This window comes from Siniperca chuatsi, linkage group LG17, assembly GCF_020085105.1.
Source record: "Siniperca chuatsi isolate FFG_IHB_CAS linkage group LG17, ASM2008510v1, whole genome shotgun sequence".
NCBI lineage: Eukaryota > Metazoa > Chordata > Actinopteri > Centrarchiformes > Sinipercidae > Siniperca > Siniperca chuatsi.
The window spans coordinates 4,900,384-4,920,574 of NC_058058.1; the positions used below are offsets into that span (position 1 = coordinate 4,900,384).

The following is a 20,191-nucleotide window of genomic DNA, read 5'->3' on the forward strand; positions in this document are numbered from 1 at the left end:
TCACCAGGAAGTCACTGCTACTGGTCAAGAAATAGTCCCACACATAACTCCCTGTTAAACCACAACTTGTCGCTTTGACCCTTCAGTTTTTGTACAGATTAAATAAACGAGACATGATGTGTTAATTACTGAACTTTAGAGGTGCTGGTAGGGGAATTTTGTTACCTTTGGACAGAGCCAGGCTAGCTGTTTCCCCTGTTTCCAATTAGAAAAGTCTCTTCTCCAGCGTTCCCTACTGACTCCCTATTCTGCCAATTCATAATATCATTTTAGGGCCAGATAACATTCTGAACTACTTTGGCCTTTAGTTTCTTCTTTCCAATGTTCCAAATAGGTTTCTTTGCATTGCTTTATAATTTGATGGGATGATGAGACTGAAAAAGTAGATGGTTCTAACCAGTATGGTTATAATGGAGAAGACTTCCTCACATTTGACCTGGAGACAGAGACATGGATCGCTGCAAACCCACAGGCTGAAATCACTAAACAGGAATGGGATGGAAATAAAGCTGGTAACAGGTCTTGGAAGAACTTCCTCACCAACACTTGTCCTGCGTGGCTGAACAAGTATTTGAACTATGGGAAGAGTCTTCTGCAGAGAACAGGTAGAGTCACATGACATGATGCTTTTTAAAGGACACAAAAGTTTTCATACGCCTCTTCTGTTTTTAATGTACAGTAACTTTACAAAAAATATAAATATTCTCTCTTCGTTTCTTTTATTCTTACTGTCTTTTTAAAAAAAAAAACGTGATTATTAAGAGTATAATTTACAGGCTGTTAGATATCTAGTTAGAGCACTTATATATCTATATATTTAGCCCACAAAATGGACACCTACTTATGAATCATGATGAGAAATGCAACAAAGTACATACAAATACTGTTCATATCATTCTACTTTATACTTCTGCTCCAATACATTTCTGAGGGAAATATTATACTTTTAATCAAATATATTTATTTCACAGATATAGTTACAAGTAACTTTTCAAATTATGAGTTTGCATTTAAAGAAAACATGATCAGCTAAATAATGCACTGTTTTTTGGCTTATATTACATTACACAAAAGCTGTGTCCAGTTGGACAGTTGTATCAATGTGAAGTCAAGGACAAAATTTGTACATCCGCAAATCACTTTGTGAATTCATGCAATGAGTTGCACACCTGCAGAATATTTTCTCACAACAAAAACATTTTCTTGGATATTTTTCTAGCACAAACACAAGTCAATGACTACAATCGCTTGAATCTGCCGCTACGAGTCTCAGATGCTGTTGTTCGCAAGTTCTGCGTGCTCTCACTTTTGCGCCACATATCTCAGTGAAATGTGGAGCTAAAGTGATTTGTGTACCTGTAGAGCCAGGGGCGGGCAGAGATCAGAGAACTCATTTGGCCAATCAAAGGAGCTCGTTTGGGCGCCTGTCCATCTATCGTTTTCCAACCCAGTTTAGATGAAACCGCGCCCACTCCATGATGAGACATGGGTCACTGAATTTGATGAATTTACTGTTTATCAGATTGTTGAGTAATGGCAAACATTAATTCTGAAGGACTATGAGTCGACAGTTAAGCAGTAAGCTGTATTATGAGTAGCTCTGGTTGTGTATGTGTTCGGCCAGCAGCGGTGTATCAATGATTTATGTGATTTTTTTGTTATCTTCGCCACCATCTTGACAATAAGGGAGCCGAGAGGGACAATTGAGTGAGATTCAACTCTTCTTTGTCTGAGAGAGGAGCGGGAGGTTGGGAGGGGTTTTATTTCATGTGGCGTGTTACAACAAAATGTTCTAAATAAATAATGTTTAAATTGAGGAGTTTGGACTTATCGTACCGTTTGTTGTTTCCTTATTAAGATGATACAGTTGGGCGAACCCCCGGACGCTCAGTTACAATACCATTACACTATTCTGTGCATCTTAAAGAAAACTGACACTATATTATACAAAAATCTAGCCTATAAGAAAACTTACACCATACTATACTACTCTCAATCTCGGAACCCATCGGCAATCGTCTGAGACGATTTAGCCTCAACAACAGCCAATGTTTCGGGGCTTCCAGTGTAGCCAGCGGATATCCAGATAAAGGATATCCGAGCCAAGACTTCCTCTTCCGTGCGCCAATCATTGTTTACAGTCCGATTAGCAATCTTGGAACCCATTTGTTATCATCTCACAATGATTTGAATGCAGATAAATTTAAAAAAGCTAATAAAAAGCTAATCTCTAGGGTTCCAAGATTGATAAAACGCTAAATCATCGTCTAACGATAGCCGATCGGTTCCAAGATTGCAATTCAGCCAATGTGTTGCCGATGTGATTGGTCAATACTAGTCAGAATACAAATGGAAACCAGAATGCTTCTGATACCAAAATCTTGTCCGTTGCCTACAGATTCTGCATTCTTATGCAGATATTTGTTTATAGAGATTATATTACACTATACAAAAAAACCTGTCTCCCCTTCATTCCACTACTCTCATGCATACACACACAGCCTGCCCTGCACTCCCTGTTCCCCACCCACATGCCCCCAGACACACCTGGCAGAGTGCACTCTTCTAGTTCAGTAAGTGTTGTGTTATTATCACGAATAAGACTTTGGCTCCCCCTGGTGGATCAAACTGCATAATGTGGATTTGAATTGAAGGACAGGATACATCCTCTGTTTCCAGTTTAAAAAGTAAGATGTATCAATATTTACTGATAATTTTAGACTGACTTAATTTAAAAAAAAAAACATATCATCCCAGCCTAATAATGATATAAACTGTCTTTGTCTTTACTCTCCAGAGCTTCCCTCAGTGTCTCTCCTCCAGAAGACTCCCTCCTCTCCAGTCAGCTGCCACGCTACAGGTTTCTACCCTGACAGAGCCATGATGTTCTGGAGGAAAGATGGAGAGGAGCTTCATGAGGAGGTGGAGCACGGAGAGATCCCCAACCACGATGGATCCTTCCAGATGAGTGTTGACCTGAACCTTTCATCAGTCACACCTGAAGTCTGGAGGAGGTACGACTGTGTGTTTCATCTCTCTGGTGTGAAGGACGACATCGTCACCAGACTGGACAAAGCAGTGATCAGGACCAACTGGGGTAAGACAGAGATTAGAGGGGGCTGAATGGGACTGCATGTCTGTGGTTTGTTAGATATTTGAGCTTTTGTTCTCCAATTCAGCTGGGAATTCATCTTCAAAAACTAATAATTATTAACTAATTCAATAATTTAATTAAACCAATGCATGTTGTTTGCCCCAGGATCATTGGTCAGATCATGTCAGCCTAACAAGATTATCAGAAGATCCTTTTTGATTTTCTTAAATCCATAGAGAGTTTTAAAGCATTTTATAGACCATATTGTTTTTACCACACAAAAAACTAATTTGTGCTGCCTGTCCACTCTTTACTTAACTAAAGGGGCGATCACACAGAGACACACTGCTAGAAATGTGTCGCCAGCAAAACCATTCGTTGGGACGCGCCTGTTTTTTAGGGTGCATCCATGAACAAGCATTTGGCGACAATGGCAAGAAAAATCTTCCTTTAAGAAGCAGAAACCTTGGAGAGAACCAGTCTCAATGGTGCTGTGTTAGGTTTTGAGAGAGAGAGAGAGAGAGAGAGAGAGAGAGAGAGAGAGAGGTGTTGGGGTGGGGGAGAGGGAGGCACAATGCAAATACCACCTAGAATTTTTTAAATAGTAGTAATGTAATTGTAGTGTTAATATTAATAAATTAATAATAATAATAGGAATGACAGCTATAGGAATAATAATGACAGTATTAGTAACAGAGCCAATAACAACAACTGTAGTAGCAGTTGTCGAGCAGAAACACGGGGGCAGCAGGTGGCCCACAACCACAGATCCAGACTCTGCAGCACCGGAGGCAGAAATAAATGCTGAAAGCGACAGAAGGCAAGAGGAGAGAAACGACAAAGCACAAAACTACGGGAGAGAGAAGATGTCGAGTTAGTAACATGCTGTAATGGGATAAAAATGCATACAGATGGAGAGGGAGAGAAGGAGAGAGGAAAGAGGTGCATCATGGGAAGTCTCCCGGCAGTCTAGGCCTATAGCAGCATAACTAAGGGATGGTTCAGGGCTCACCCAAGCCAGCCCTAACTATAAGCTTTATCAAAGAGGAAAGTCTTAAGCCTACTATTAAATGTGGAGATGGTGTGTGCCTCCCAAACCCAAACTGGGACCTGATTCCACAGGAGAGGAGCTTGATAACTGAAGGCTCTGGCTCCCATTCTACTTTTGGAGATTCTAGGAACCACAAGTAACCCTGCATCCTGTGAGCGCAGTGTTCTAGTTGGATAATATGGTATTATGAGAGCTTTAAGATACGATGGTGCCTGACCATTAAGAGTTTTGTAGGTGAGGAGAAGGATTTTAAATTCTATTCTGGATTTTACAGGGAGCCAGGGCAGAGAAGCTAATATTGGAGAGATTTGATCTTGATCTTTATGTCCTTAAGGCATGCTTGAAGTTTAGCTAACTGGTTAGTTTCATCGGGTTTGATCGATAGCAATAATTGGGTATCATCCGCATAACAATGAAAGTGTATGGAGTGTTTCCTAATAATATTGCCAAGAGGAAGCATATATAAGGTAAATAGAATCGGTCCAAGTACAGAACCTTGTGGAACTCTGTGACTAACTTTGGCGTGTCGAACGCAGCACTAAGATCTAACAAGACAAGTACAGAGACAAGTCCATTGTCTGATGCAATTAAAAGGTCATTTGTAATTTTCACCAGTCCTGTCTCAGGGCTATGATGCACTTTAAATCCTGACTGAAAATCCTCAAATAAACTATTGTTATTTAGAAAGTCACACAACTGATTGGCGACTGCTTTCTCAAGGATCTTAGAAAGAAAGGGAAGGTTAGATATAGGTCTATAGTTGGCTAAAACCCCTGGATCAAGAGTGGATTTTTAAGAAGCGGTTTAATTACAGCTACTTTAAAGGATTGTGTTACATAGCCTGTTAATAAAGACAGATTGATCATATCCAGTAACAAAGTGCTAACTAAGGGTAAATCGTCTTTAAGCAGCCTAGTTGGAATGGGGTCTAAGAGACAGGTTGATGGCTTAGATGAATTAATTGTCAAAGTTAGTTGAAGAAGGTCGATAGGAGCAAAGCAGTCAAACTACATATCAGGTTTTACAGTTGTTTCTAAGGTTCCTGTGTTTGAAGATAAATCGGTACCGGTTGAAGGCAGGACTTAATGAATTTTTTCTCTAATAGTTAAAATTTTATTATTAGACCGACTGTGTTCTCATCGTTGCTGCAGTGGTTGTTCCTGTTCTCATCGCTGTCACTGGATTCATTGTTTACAAAAAGAATAAAGGTGAGAGAGAAAAATGGAAAGATGAACTGACTTTTCAGTACTTTGATTTTAGTCTTTGAGTTGATACTTTTATTCAGGTTGCAAAATTGTAACAAGCATCAGTTCCCTGCACGCCATAATTTGAAGCTGTGAGGCTCAGATAATATGACTATACCATAATGATGTGGAGAGAAGTAATAAAGTAAAAGAAATAAATTAAGGACTAAACAGAAGAGTAGACTGGATTCATTTTTCAGTTTGAGTGAGTAGAAGAGGGGATCATATTCACTGGTAGATAAGGTGACGAAAGATATTTTGGCATTTACAACTATAACTGAAATTATTTGTCTTTTGTTTGGATTTCAGCCAAATGCCCTCCATCTCGTAAGTAAAACTTACTTTGATTCTATTTCAACTGATCTGACACACACTTTATGCTGTAGATTAAAAACGGTTTCACATTATTGTGCAGATGAACTTTTTCAAAACTGTTTCCTGTATTTACTGTTTCTAAAAGTTCAGTGCAGGATGAGTGGACTTTACGCTGTTTCACAGTTTGTTTCTGACCTTACAGCTCCTGACAACGGCTCTGAGCTCTCTGAGAGACTGAATCCAGCCATTTGATAAGTGTCACATTACATAGCTTTACAGAACTAAAAGAGACTGAAACATGACTTCCTGCAACAAAAGTAGTAGTTATAATGTATGATATGTTGGCAGAGTGTGTAAATGTTCAATGTAATAGATTTATGTTTACATGAATATTTTATCTTTCATTTTACATTGATGCAATAATGTGTTTCCTATCCAAGTTTCTATGCACGTTAAATGAGTGTGTTTGATAATTTTTGAATATCTTATGCTTTAGAATAACTACATTAATTGCAAGTTTCTGTAAACATGTAGAAACTGAATACCGTGTTCAAAATCTCCTCTTGTAATGGATTATTGAAACCATGTTCTTTTGTTTGGTAAGACACGACAAGGGACATAATTCATGAAAATGTTCTCATATCACAGAGGTTACTAACTTGTGTCTATTGGTAAGACTAGTGGAACCAGATAGACAGTGATGGTGGCTGGACTATCAAGTCAGTTGGGCCAGCCAGTGTAGTTTAGCCTGAGCAGATACAATGTAGATATAAGGCTGCAGAGTGTCTGCTCTTTGCTTGGGTGAGTGAAGGATTTAAAGGCAGCTTAAAGGAACGTTAGGTCAGGGTTAGAGAATAGTGTCGCCTGTCACAGGGCCAACTGCAGGACCTAATGATATCATTTAACATGAATACTGGGCTTCCATAGGAATGCTCACCCAACATTTGGCACATCTGATAACCAGAAATGAATGTCAAAATCAAATGTATTGCTCTTTCTTTTGGTGCTGATGTTTGGCTTTTCAATAAAGATTTTCAAAGGTTTGGCTCTTTGTAAATCCACATACACATACTCATCTGTGACTATAGTTGCAGTAATATGAATATTACCTGAGCATTCAGTATTCTCACAGAGGAGTTGGATGAGAAGATCGATATCAGTTTCAGCTCTGAGCAGAGTTAGCTCCCAGACAAGGTTAGCTTAGCTTAGCATGAACACTGGAAGTAGGGAGAAAACAGCGAGCCAATAGCTCTGTAAAAGCTGCCTTCTAACAACTTCAAAGCTGGCTGATGTGTAAAATAGGAAAATAAAACACTAGCTTTTTGCACTGTACACATAATCACATAGACTCTTGTTGGCCTATTATGTTAATACAGGTCATTTTTCTAACAATACACTACTATGTGAAAAAACTGCTGACAGGTCAGTTAAGCCGAGTTTTTCTGATGTGATGTCAACTCTGTGTTAGCAAAGGCACCTATCTTTGAAAATACAGACCATCAGTCCTGACAGCCAATCTGTCCATGTGACACTGAAGAGAAGAGGCAACAATGCAAGGCCAATACTATTAAAAGCCTTCAGCATTTCACAGCAACTCTCCACACCTGTAACACTTTGCCTCTGAGGAGCTCATAGGACACGTTCAGAAAGAAAGTCAAACAAAAGATGAAGTAGAAAATTGAGAGAGAAAGTGAAATACATGTTAAAACATGCTTATTCACAGGAGTTATTAGATAATGCCCAACAGTACTAAATGTAAGCACTGTTACAATATAATACTCTGCGTAGTTAATATAACCCCTGTCTGTGTGATACCTGACTAAACGCTTCTTTGTTGTGTAATGCAGATGAGATCAGTCAGAGAAAGTCAGTGTTAAACTGTTTCTGCATCAAAAGATTTTTAACTTCATCAGTCAAACTTTGGTGGAAGTCAGATAATGAAAACTTGACACACTTTCTAATCTTTCAACACAGTCTCCACCTCTAATCTGTTAGGCAAAAGTAAAGAAGCAGGTTTTAATTACAGGAGAAGTTGAGAGACTGAGATGAAGAAGAAAGATGAAGAACGATAAACAAAAACAGATTATTCGTTATGTATACCAGCTGGCTCTCATCTGATGTGAAATTCTGTGTCTCACATGATGCAGCTTGTTTTGGACTTCAGCTGGCAGACAAGTGCAGGAAGGCAGGAACAGATGCAGCAACAACAGGCAACAGACATTTAAATTCAACACACAGAACCTTCTGGTTCCATACATGTTAGAGCTTATAACAACAACAACAACAATAATAATAAAGTTGAATTCTCATTGGTCAGAGTAAGGAGTCATTAACTGGTGAACACGCCTCATATTCCAGAAAACAAACTCTCCTGTCAGAAAACCAGGAAACATCATTGGACCAAAGAAAACGTTCACATCAGTTGATTCTACTGATTCTACTCTTCAGCTCAACATTTTAAAGCTTTACTTTAAGCTCTTTGCTGTAACAGCAGTTTTTAATTTAAAGAAGTGCTTAAACCAAACTGGAAGTATGTTGCAGATAATGTGTTTTCCCTTTACAGATGCAGCTTCCATTATACACACTCACACCATCCTTCCTTCATCAGTAGTTTTTTATTCACACAGAATTAGCTGAAGGCTTTACTTCACTTAACACAGCGGAGAAAGAAGTACTCACTCAATTTTATAGGCAGATGCTTTTAGCACCCAGGTGTGAGTAGCCAAAAATATTATTTGCACCTGCGTTGGACTTATTTTTGTTGCCTAAACCTAACCAAACTGAAAATATTGGTTTCATACAGGACACAAACGCGTATGTTTGACCCATTCATCCACCATGAGCTTCTCCCTACATGGACGTTGTCATTACTTTCAATTGACTTCCTAAAGGCTTTCTGGGCCGGCTGTATATAGCCGAGTAGCTGCCGTGTGACTATCCTCACCCAGGTGCAGAGACACTCGTTCACAGCAAGTTGGGATCAAGTCGGACAGAAATCTAACCGGCATGCAAACTGGCCTGTTAATACTAACTTTACAGATGCTCTCAGTTTTGGGTTAACCTCCAAATAAAGTGCTAGTTAATCTGGCAAAACTGCCAGCTTGTTTACAACCTGAATGATCGCCCCATTAGACGTATTTATAGCGATGTTGCCACGTTCTGAGATCTCATCAATTACTTTGGTGAGTACAATGTTATCATAACCAACTAAACCAATGTCCAGAGTCACAAAAATAAAACCCAAGTTGTAATAACACCTTTTAATTCAGGAATTCACAGAATAGCTACCATTGTAACTTTGAAACTGTGAAATGGAAATTGGGTTTCATCACTCATATAAAGAAAACGTGCACTGATTAGCTGCTTTTGAATCATGAGCACACCACAAGACTGGGAGAATAGCAGTGCATCATGAAATGCACAATATTATTACCTTTCTACTGAAGATATCATCTGTACGTCATGTTGATTGCCGCCATGTTAATAGTCTCACACACATTTTACAGAGGGTGAGTGGCTGTGAGTGGCATGATGAGACTGGAGAGGTTACGTATGGTTATAATCAGTATGGTCATGATGGAAAAGACTCGTAAATGTAAATGGACTGTACTTTTATAGCGCCTTTCTAGTCTTTCCGACTACTCAAAGCGCTTCACATGACATATCACATTTACCCCATTCACACACATCCATACACTGATGGCAGGCGCTAACTGCTCATCAGTCCAAAGAACTAACTAACCATTCACACACTGAAGGCACAGCCCTCGGGAGCAATCTGGGGTTCAGTGTCTTGCCCAAGGACACTTCGACATGTGGGCTGGGGAACTGGACTATATCTGCATCAAATGTAGAAGATTTTAAACTTGACTCATCAAACTTAGAGGGAAGTGAGATGTTGATTTCTTGCCAAACTTTTTAATCATTTGAAACATTTTCCTTTTACAATCTATGAGGAAGTAAAGTGTGAAGAAAAAAAATGAAAGCATGTCAAGCAGGTTTATTTTTTCCAAGGACATCTGAGAGACTGAGATGTAGATAAAAATCAGAGGAACTTTTGTGTTTGTGTACCTTGACTATGGCCACTGTAACTGCTCGTCTTTGTCTGTGCAGCTGCCGCAGTGTACAAGGGGAAACATGCTGAGATACAAATGACCCAGGCCTTCATAATCCACAGTTTTGGGATTATAAAGATAATATTACAAAGTAATCATTGTCTGGCAAACTACTGCTGTGCTGCAGACAGGATTGCCTTTTGTAAAGCACTTTGTATTCGCTGATTTTGAAAAGTGCTTTATAAACAATGTTTATTATTATTATTATTAGTTGTCCAATGTGTCAAATTCTGTGTGTTATATGTCACGGTGTGTTTTGGACTTTAGCAGCAGACAAGCACAGGCAAAGAGCTTTAGTGGAAGCAGGCAGGAACAAGTAACTCAAATTAAACAGTTTACAGAACCAGAAAATGTATCATGTCTCTATTGAACGCACTGTGGAGAAAATAAGCTCTAATATTATTAAGAATAATTGTGGCAGTTAAGTTGAATTTGTATTAGTCAAAGTAAAGACCTTGTTGACCTTTAGGGAGTCACTCACAGGTGCAGCTAAGATCACAAAATAAGTTTTCATTTTCTAATTTGCTTTATTGGCATGAACACAGTTAATTATACGTGTGTGTGTGTGTGTGTGTGTGTGTGTGTGTGTGTGTGTGTGTGTGTGTGTGTGTTTTATGGCTAACAACTAGACAACTAGCCAAGAAGACTATGTGTGTGTTCACAGAATTAATGTGTCAGCTGTCAGATGAACAGAAATAAATGTATAGGCTAAAGATAGTCTAGATGATGTATTCAGTTAGATTTGGTTAAATTGCATGGATATACAACAGCATTTATAATATATTTACTGTGTGTTCTATAATATATTCCTCGTTTTGCATTCAGGAGGTGACAACTATTCAAACAAAATAATGTTGAAAATAAATAGAATACCTTTAAATCCCTTAAATCCTTTTTGTCCTACAGTGAAACATCACATATTTCATTGCTGATTGTGAAATACTACGACAGCAACATAAAAACAGTGGAACCCAGACATGACGGGGCAAGACAATTCATGGCCGATGATCCACAATACTGGGAAAGGCTCATTCGGGGCTGTATACATTATCAGCATCTCTCCAAAGGGGAAACTGTCCGTTTCAAGCAGCGCTTAAACCAAACTGGAGGCATGTTAATGATAAAATGTTTTTCCTGGTTTGCTAGTTTTTTAATTTATTTTTCCACTAGATCAGAATAACTGCTGAGTTGGTCAATAATAACTCTGCTGTAGAAACCTGTTTATTTGGAAACACACAGCTGATAGAGGAACATTACTGCCTGGTTTCTTAAACTATGGAGCAGGACTGTAAACAGGACAACATGGTAAAGTACTGATACTACCATTACTGTTTTTAGTATCAGTACTTGACTGTCTCTGACAGTAGAGAGATATTCTGCTGATTCATCATCTCTTTTTAGGGCCAGATAACATTCTGATCTGCTTTGGCTTTTAGTTTCTTCTTTCCAAATAGGTTTCTTTACATTGCGTTATAATTTGGTTTCCTCTGATTGGTGTTTGGAAAGCAGTGCTGTTGTGAGACTGGTCAGAGTTTGTCTGAGGGGGGGCAGATAGTCTCAGCACCAACTGACATAGGGGCCTCTTTTCTGGGCTCAGCTCTTGGGTTTGGTGGGCTTTGGATTGGAGGGTGTCTAGGGGGCTGGATTTAATGTGACTAAAACATGTGAGCGCTCTCTTTTGAATGTTAATTATCAGTGGGTATCTGCCTAATTCTGCTCTACATGCATTTGTTGGTGTCTTTCTGTGTACATGTAAAATGTATCTGCAGAATTCTGTATGTAAAGATTCTGGTGGATGCTTGTCCCAACGGTTTTATAGCTATGATGACTGAGTGGACCCCATACTTCACTACCATACAGAGCTCTCTCTCTCTCTCTCTCTCTCTCTCTCTCTCTCTCTCTCTCTCTCTCTCTCTCTCAGGTGTTCACATTAACCAGCAGATTGTGGGCTGTGAATGGGATGATGAGACTGAAAAAGTAGATGGTTCTAACCAGTATGGTTATAATGGAGAAGACTTCCTCTCATTTGACCTGGAGACAGAGACATGGATTGCTGCAAACCCCCAGGCTGAAATAACTAAACAGGAATGGGATGGAAATAAAGCTGGTAACAGGTCTTGGAAGAACTTCCTCACCAACACTTGTCCTGCATGGCTGAACAAGTATTTGAACTATGGGAAGAGTCTTCTGCAGAGAACAGGTAGAGTCACATGACCTGATGCTTTTCAAAGGACACAAAAGTTCATACGCCTCTTCTGTTTTTAATGTACAGTAACTTTACAAAAAATATGAACATACTTTCCACCTCTCTCTCTTCATCTCTTTTATTCTCACTGTCTTTCGCTCTCCCCACAACACAAGTAAGTGACTACAACGGCTTGAATCTGCCGCTACAAGTCTCAGATGCTGTTTTTTGCAAGTTCTGCGTGCTCTCACTTGTGCACCACATATCTCAGTGAAATGTGGAGCAAATGCGATTGGTGTACCTGTAGAGCCAGGGGCGGGCAGAGATCAGAGAACTCGTTTGGCCAATCAAAGGAGCTCGTTTGGGCGCCTGTCCGTCTATCGTTTTTCCAACCCAGTTTAGATGAAACCGCGCCCACTCCTTGACGAGACATGGGTCACTGAATTTGATGACTTTACTGTTTATCAGATTCTTGAGTATTGGCAAACATTAATTCTGAAGGATTATGACTGAACAGTTTGAGTCAAGCATAGAGGCTGTATTATGTGTAGCTCTTTGTGTGTTTGTGTTTTTCTTGCAGTTGGTTTGTTAAAAAAACAGCCATAATATAGAGTGTAATATAGAGATTATATTACACTATACAAAATTATAAGACGGTGTAGTCCCTCATTCGTCCAGGAGTGTTCTATCGTAGAAAAGGTTTTAGTCGTAGTCATCTGGACACTGTTTTCAGAATCAAGACGTTTCGGCTCCCAGAGAATGACTTCCGGATGGGAGCCGAAACGTCTTGATTCTGAAAACAGTGTCCAGATGACTACGACTAAAACCTTTTCTACGATATACAAAATTATATTATTATATTATATTAGATTATATTACACTATACAAAAAACCTGTCACCCCTTCATTCCACCACTCTCATGCATACACCCGGGACACACAGCCTGCCCTGCACTTCCTGTTCCCCGCCCACATGCCCCCAGACACACCTGGCAGAGTGCACTCTTCTAGTTCAGTAAGTGTTGTATTATTATCATGAATAAGACTTTGGCTCCCCCTGGTGGATCATACTGCATAATGTGGATTTGAATTGATAAACAGGATACATCCTCTGTTTCCAGTTTAAAAAGTAAGATGTATCAATATCTACTGATAATTTTAGCCTGATTTAATTTTTTTAAAATACATATCATCCCAGCCTAATAATGATATAAACTGTCTTTGTCTTTACTCTCCAGAGCTTCCCTCAGTGTCTCTCCTCCAGAAGACTCCCTCCTCTCCAGTCAGCTGCCACGCTACAGGTTTCTACCCTGACAGAGCCGTGATGTTCTGGAGGAAAGATGGAGAGGAGCTTCATGAGGAGGTGGAGCACGGAGAGATCCTCCCCAACCACGATGGATCCTTCCAGATGAGTGTTGACTTGTACCTTTCCTCAATTGCACCTGAAGACTGGAGGAGGTACGACTGTGTGTTTCAGCTCTCTGGTGTAGAGGACGACATCGTCACCCGACTGGACAAAGCAGTGATCAGGAGGAACTGGGGTAAGACTGGTATCAGATGTTATGGAGACTGTTTTTAAGTTAACTCTGTCAAGGTCTTGTGTATTTGTTTGTCTGTTACAGCAGGATATCTCAAGAACTGTGCAACAGATTTCTATAAAATTAGGTGGACAAATAGACCATAAACAAGCTGTGGGGGCACCTCCTGAAACAAAGTTCTGATATGTGTATGGTACTATTTGTCTACAGTACGAATGGCTGTGAAATTTTCCAAGTTATGGCTTATTTAACATAACCAGCCATAAGTCTTAAAAGCAACCACATTTAGAGGACAGGATGTTTACTCTGAGAGGTCCTGCAAAGTGTGATGGCTTTTCACATACAGATGGTGCTACAATAAAATGGTGATTTAGTCAGCTCATGCACCAAGGAACAAGGAAAAAGAGTGTGGAGTAGTTACCACCACCATGTGGCTATTTATAAAGTACTTAAAATTTTTGCCTTTATATCCTGAACTCTGAAGTGTAGAAGCAGAATTATTTCCTCATGGATGTCTAGACAACATCTATAGTGTGTGCCATTTGCACTTTAACAGGTTTCTGCCAGTGAATAAATGTACCCACTTAAACCAAACAGTGACAAGGTGTGCACCTCTTTGTCCAAAGTAGGTTTTTAGGTTATTTACGACACATTTGTTCGAACCGCACAGAATGGCTCGATACGTTGCAACAATGTGAATGAACCCAAAGTGTGAATGTCCTGTTTTGGTTCCAGGTTCTCCCTCAGGGTTCCCTGCTGGTCCTGTTGTTGGAGCTGTTGTAGGACTGCTGCTGCTTCTGGTGGTCTGCATCACAGGACTCTTCATCTGGAGAAGGAACAATAATGGTGAGGAACAAAGAACAAACAAAAATGATTTAGAATACATACCTGTGATAGCCCTGTGCTGTATTTTGTGTGGTACTTCTGGTTAGTCAATCCATTTATTTGTCCAGCGATAGTGAAGCATAAAGTTGTTGTTGGGTTTTTTTTTGTTGTTGGTTTTTTCCTTTTATAAATTCAGAAATAATAATCATGTTTTAACAGTTGTTTTCTCTCATCTGTATTTCAGGGTTCCGGCTGGCTAACAGTAAGTATTGTGGACGAGCAACTAATATCCTGTTCATCATAAAAACAAATGTGTGGACTGCATAATGTGGACACCAATATGAGAGAGATTTCACTTGTACTATTCATTTACTACTTGTCTTGACAGGGGGACAGTGAAGATCAGAAGAGGAAGCTGAACTCCACTAAGTAAGGAGTCAACAAAATCACAACATTTTCACAGACAGGATTTTATCCTAAAAATCATCTGGAGACTACTGATGTTGCTGAAAGGGGCCAGTAAAATGAGGTCGAGCAGTATACACTAATATAAAAGGCCTGCAGCACATTGTCACTGATGCAGGACTGACAGAGCTGGTGGTTGCCTCTAATGACTGGAAGAACACATACAGTCAGTCCCTTATAGTGGGAGTCTGACCCACCAGCATGTTGATGCTGGGTACCTCGGACAGCTCCAGGATCAGCACACTGGACAGCGTCATGAGAGTCTGCCATGTTGAAACACCTCAGCTGTCTTTAACTGTGGCACAGTTTAGTTTATAAGCACTGTTATTGTGTGGGCAGTCGGGAAAGGAGGTATAGTCTGCATTTGTTTCCTGTGCTTATTTGTCACATTTACTTGGTTTGTTTACTTGTAAACAAGGATCTCTTCTCCATGATGTCTTTCCAAGACAGCTGCAGTATGTTGTTGAAAATGTAATATGCAACATGACTTGATGATGGAGGAAGGATGACAGAGTGAGAGACAAAATGACAAAAGTGTACACGCACAGTTTTCTGTTAATTTAAGTGTATTTGTGACATATATGTGAAAAAGCCTATTCTGGAAAAACTTTGTGAAAAGATCAGGTTTTGATTTCATAATACTGATGATGATGTAATAGCGGTGATTTGGTCTGATATATTCCTTTCTAGATGAAGAGTTTGTCGCCACTTTAAGGCTGCATAAATGTAACTGCATTTTAAACAGGAACAGTGTACTAAATACTTAATTGCTCAATCGTATAAATGTATATTAAAAAAATTACTCAAGCTGACCTTTTTTGTTATAGCCATACAGTATATTAAACACTAGCGTTTATCCACAATGACTATCAGAGATAATTATGTCTCCACTGGTTGCAACTGGTGAAGTCACCAATAAGTCACTGCTACTGGTCAAGAAATAGTCCCACACATAACTCCCTGTTAAACCACAACTTGTCGCTTTGACCCTTCAGTTTTTGTACAAATTAAATAAACGAGACATGATGTGTTAATTACTGAAATTTTAGAGGTGCTGGAAGGGGAATTTTGTTACCTTTGGACAGAGCCAGGCTAGCTGTTTCCCCTGTTTCCAATTAGAAAAGTCTCTTCTCCAGCTTTCCCTACTGGCTCCCGATTCTGCCAATTCATAATATCATTTTAGGGCCAGATAACATTCTGAACTACTTTGGCTTTTAGTTTCTTCTTTCCAATGTTCCAAATAGGTTTCTTTACATTGCTTTATAATTTGATTGGATGATGAGACTGAAAAAGTAGATGGTTCCAACCAGTATGGTTATAATGGAGAAGACTTCCTCACATTTGACCTGGACAGAGACATGGATCGCTGCAAATCCACAGACTGAAATCACTAAACAGGAATGGGATGGAAATAAAGCTGGTAACAGGTCTTGGAAGAACTTCCTCACCAACACTTGTCCTGCGTGGCTCAACAAGTATTTGAACTATGGGAAGAGTCTTCTGCAGAGAACAGGTAGAGTCACATGACCTGATGCTTTTTAAAGAACACAAAAGTTTTCATACGCCTCTTCTGTTTTTAATGTACAGTAACTTTACAAAAAATATGAACATTCTCTCTTCATTTCTTTTATTCTCACTGTCTTTTTTTTTTTAAACGTGATTATTAACAGTATAATTTACAGGCTGTTAGATATCTAATTAGAGCAGTTATATGTCTATATATTTAGCCCACAAAATGGACACCTACTTATGAATCATGATGAGAAATGCAACAAAGTACATTCAAATATCGTTCATATCATTCTACTTTATACTTCTACTCCAATACATTTCTGAGGGAAATATTGTACTTTTAATCAAATATATTTATTTCACAGATATAGTTACAAGTAACTTTTCAAATTATGAGTTTGCATTTAAAAAAACATGATCAGCTAAATAATGCACTGTTAAAGGTTTTTTTTGCTTACATTACACAAAAGCTGTGTCCAGTTGGGTATGAAGGTATTATTGGAGCAAAACAACTGAGCACCTGTGACAGTGGAATTTGTAGTTGTAGAAAATAATCACACAAAATTTGAAGTCACAGAGAAAAATACTTTAGCAGTTGCAAAATGGTAGAATTGAATTACAAATGACAAATGAACTCACATTTTTGCTGCAGTTGCTGCAGTGAATATGGTGCAAAACACATTCACACACCCATATCAATGTGAAGTCAAGGACAAAATTTGCACATCTGCAAATCACTATGTGAATTCATGCAATGAGTTGCACACCTGCAGAATATTTTCTCACAACTAAAAATTTTTCTTGGATATTTTTCTAGCACAAACACAAGTAAGTGACTACAACGGCTTGAATCTGCTGCTCCGAGTCTCAGATGCTGTTTTTTGCAAGTTCTGCGTGCTCTCACTTGTGCGCCACATATCTCTGTGAAATGTGGAGCAAAAGTGATTTGTGTACCTGTAGAGCCAGGGGCGGGCAGAGATCAGAGAACTCGTTTGGCCAATCAAAGGAGCTCGTCTGGGCGCCTGTCCGTCTATCGCTTTTCCAACCCAGTTTAGATGAAACCGCGCCCACTCCATGACGAGACATGGGTCACTGAATTTGATGAATTTACTGTTTATCAGATTGTTGAGTATTGGCAAACATTAATTCTGAAGGATTATGACTGAACAGTTTGAGTCAAGCATAGAGGCTGTATTATGTGTAGCTCTGGTTGTGTATGTGTTTTTCTTGCAGTTGGTTTGTTAAACAAACAGCCAGCAGCGGCGTTTCAATGATATATGTGATTTTTTTGTTATCTTCGCCACCATCTTGACAGTAAAGGAGCCGGGAGGGACAACTGAGTGAGATTCAACTCTTCTTTGTCTGAGAGAGGAGCGGGAGGTTGGGAGGGGTTTTATTTCATGTGGTGTGTTACAACAAAATGTTCTAAATAAATAATGTTTAAATTGAGAAGTTTGGACTTATTGTACCGTTTATTGTTTCCTTATTAAGATGATACAGTTGGGCGAACCCCCGGATGCTTGGTTACAATTCCATTACACTATTCTGTGCATCTTAAAGAAAACTGAGACTATATTATACAAAAACACTTTATTAAAAATGTTGCATACATCTAGCCTATAAGAAAACTTACACCATACTATACTACTCTCAATCTCGGAACCCATCGGCATTCGTCTGAGACGATTTAGCCTCTGTTTCGGGGCTTCCGGTGTAGCCAGCAGATATCCAGATAAAGGATATCCGGGCCAAGACTTCCTCTTCCGTGCGCCGATCATTGTTTACAGTCCGATTAGCAATCTTGGAACCCATCGGCTATCGTCTTGCAATGATTTGAATGCAGATACATTTAAAAAGCTAATAAAAAGCTAATCTCTACGGTTCCGAGACTGATAAAAAGCTAAATCATCGTCTAACGATAGCCGATCGGTTCCAAGATTGCAATTCAGCCAATGTGTTGCCGATGTGATTGGTCAATACTAGTCGGAATACAAATGGAAACCAGAATGCTTCTGATACCAAAATCTTGTCCCTTGCCTACAGATTCTGCATTCTTATGCAGATATTTGTTTATAGAGATTATATTACACTATACAAAAAAACTATCTCCTCTTCATTCCACTACTCTCATGCATACACACACAGTCTGCCCTGCACTCCCTGTTCCCCACCCACATGCCCCCAGACACACCTGGCAGAGTGCACTCTTCTAGTTCAGTTAGTGTTGTATTATTATCATGAATAAGACTTTGGCACCCCCTGGTGGATCAAACTGCATAATGTGGATTTCAATTGATAAACAGGATACATCCTCTGTTTCCAGTTTAAAAAGTAAGATGTATCAATATCTACTGATAATTTTAGCCTGACTTTATTTTAAAAAAATACATATCATCCCAGCCTAATAATGATATAAACTGTCTTTGTCTTTACTCTCCAGAGCTTCCCTCAGTGTCTCTCCTCCAGAAGACTCCCTCCTCTCCAGTCAGCTGCCACGCTACAGGTTTCTACCCTGACAGAGCCGTGATGTCCTGGAGGAAAGATGGAGTGGAGCTTCATGAGGAGGTGGAGCACGGAGAGATCCTCCCCAACCACGATGGATCCTTCCAGATGAGCGCTGACCTGAAACTTTCGTCAGTCACACCTGAAGACTGGAGGAGGTACGACTGTGTGTTTCAGCTCTCTGGTGTAGAGGACGACATCGTCACCAGACTGGACAAAGCAGTGATCAGGACCAACGAAGATAAGACTGGTATCAGAAATGATGAAGGTGGGAAACACAAATGTCATTTGTTCTGCAGTTAACTGATTTTTTGTGCTGAGTCCAACTTGTGCTTTTGTGGTTTAAGCTGATGAATTTTCTTGTTTAAAGTAATTTTGCTGTTTTTCACCACACAGTGGGCCTCATGCAAGAACCAATTTTCTCATATTTAGAATTTTCTCTTAGGTACAAATGAAAGTCACGAGCGGTCCAGCCCTGTCGTACAAGTCATATACACACAGTCTGCCGCTCTGCACAGGAGAAGAAACACTAACTAGACCTGAAATCATAATGCCTTAATCTGAACGAATTTGGATTTTCAATGTGACACAGAAATTCACTAAAACAAACTTAATGCAAAATTTATATTCTATCTCCCATATCATCATCATCATGGATTAAAAATTTACTGAGGTTTTTTTTTTTTTTTTTTTAGATTACATGATACTTACACAGTTCAGTGGTTGTTAGTAAAATGATCTCAGTCCAACAGCTTCCTCAGGGTTTTTATGTCCAGTATCATCCTCTGTAGCATCCAACAGTGTAACATCACCTATTGTGGGAAATAATATTCTGCCGTCTGAAATATCTCTGTGACTGTCACATGGACTCATATGGACCACTTTGCTTTAGAAAGATGTTATGTAGCATCCCAATCATTCCCTCTTTATTTCTGTCACAGTACAGTGCTGCTCTGATCACACGTCGTTAACAACTGTACTGTTAATATTTTGAAAAATGGATCAAATGACGAACCCACAGATAATTTCCCTCAGCTCTACAGAAAGTTTTAACAACTTTCAGCTCATCGTTGTTCACTCTCAATGCACTCACCAACCCACATTTCCAGACACAACAGCCAGCTGTTTCAGCAGAAGCAGCTCTGAACAGCTGACAGACAACGTTAGCAGCTAGCTGGTGAACACAGTGGAGCATTTAGCAGCTAAAGCGACAGATGTTTTCCTCAGGAGTTGGTGGAGACCAAAACAAGGTGAAATCTCCAACAACAGGAGAGTAACTGTGCTGCTGTCGGGCTGTCTCTCAGTCTCAGACACTGACAACATTTTACAACAATCCAAGTTGGAA

At 39.5% G+C, this 20,191-nt stretch overlaps 2 protein-coding genes across 2 annotated transcripts in view; both read left to right on the forward strand.

The window, feature by feature from the left end:
* LOC122864402 (major histocompatibility complex class I-related gene protein-like) overlaps positions 1-20,191 on the forward strand; it is a 39,687-nt gene that overhangs the window by 5,809 nt on the left and 13,687 nt on the right. The window lies entirely within an intron of this gene.
* LOC122864698 (major histocompatibility complex class I-related gene protein-like) lies at positions 362-15,644 on the forward strand (the record flags this gene model as incomplete). The annotated part of the gene is made up of 5 exons (XM_044172310.1): positions 362-605; positions 2,798-3,097; positions 14,278-14,388; positions 14,612-14,629; positions 14,756-15,644. Coding segments are annotated over 5 exons (684 nt in total), but the record flags the coding sequence as incomplete, so codon positions are not given.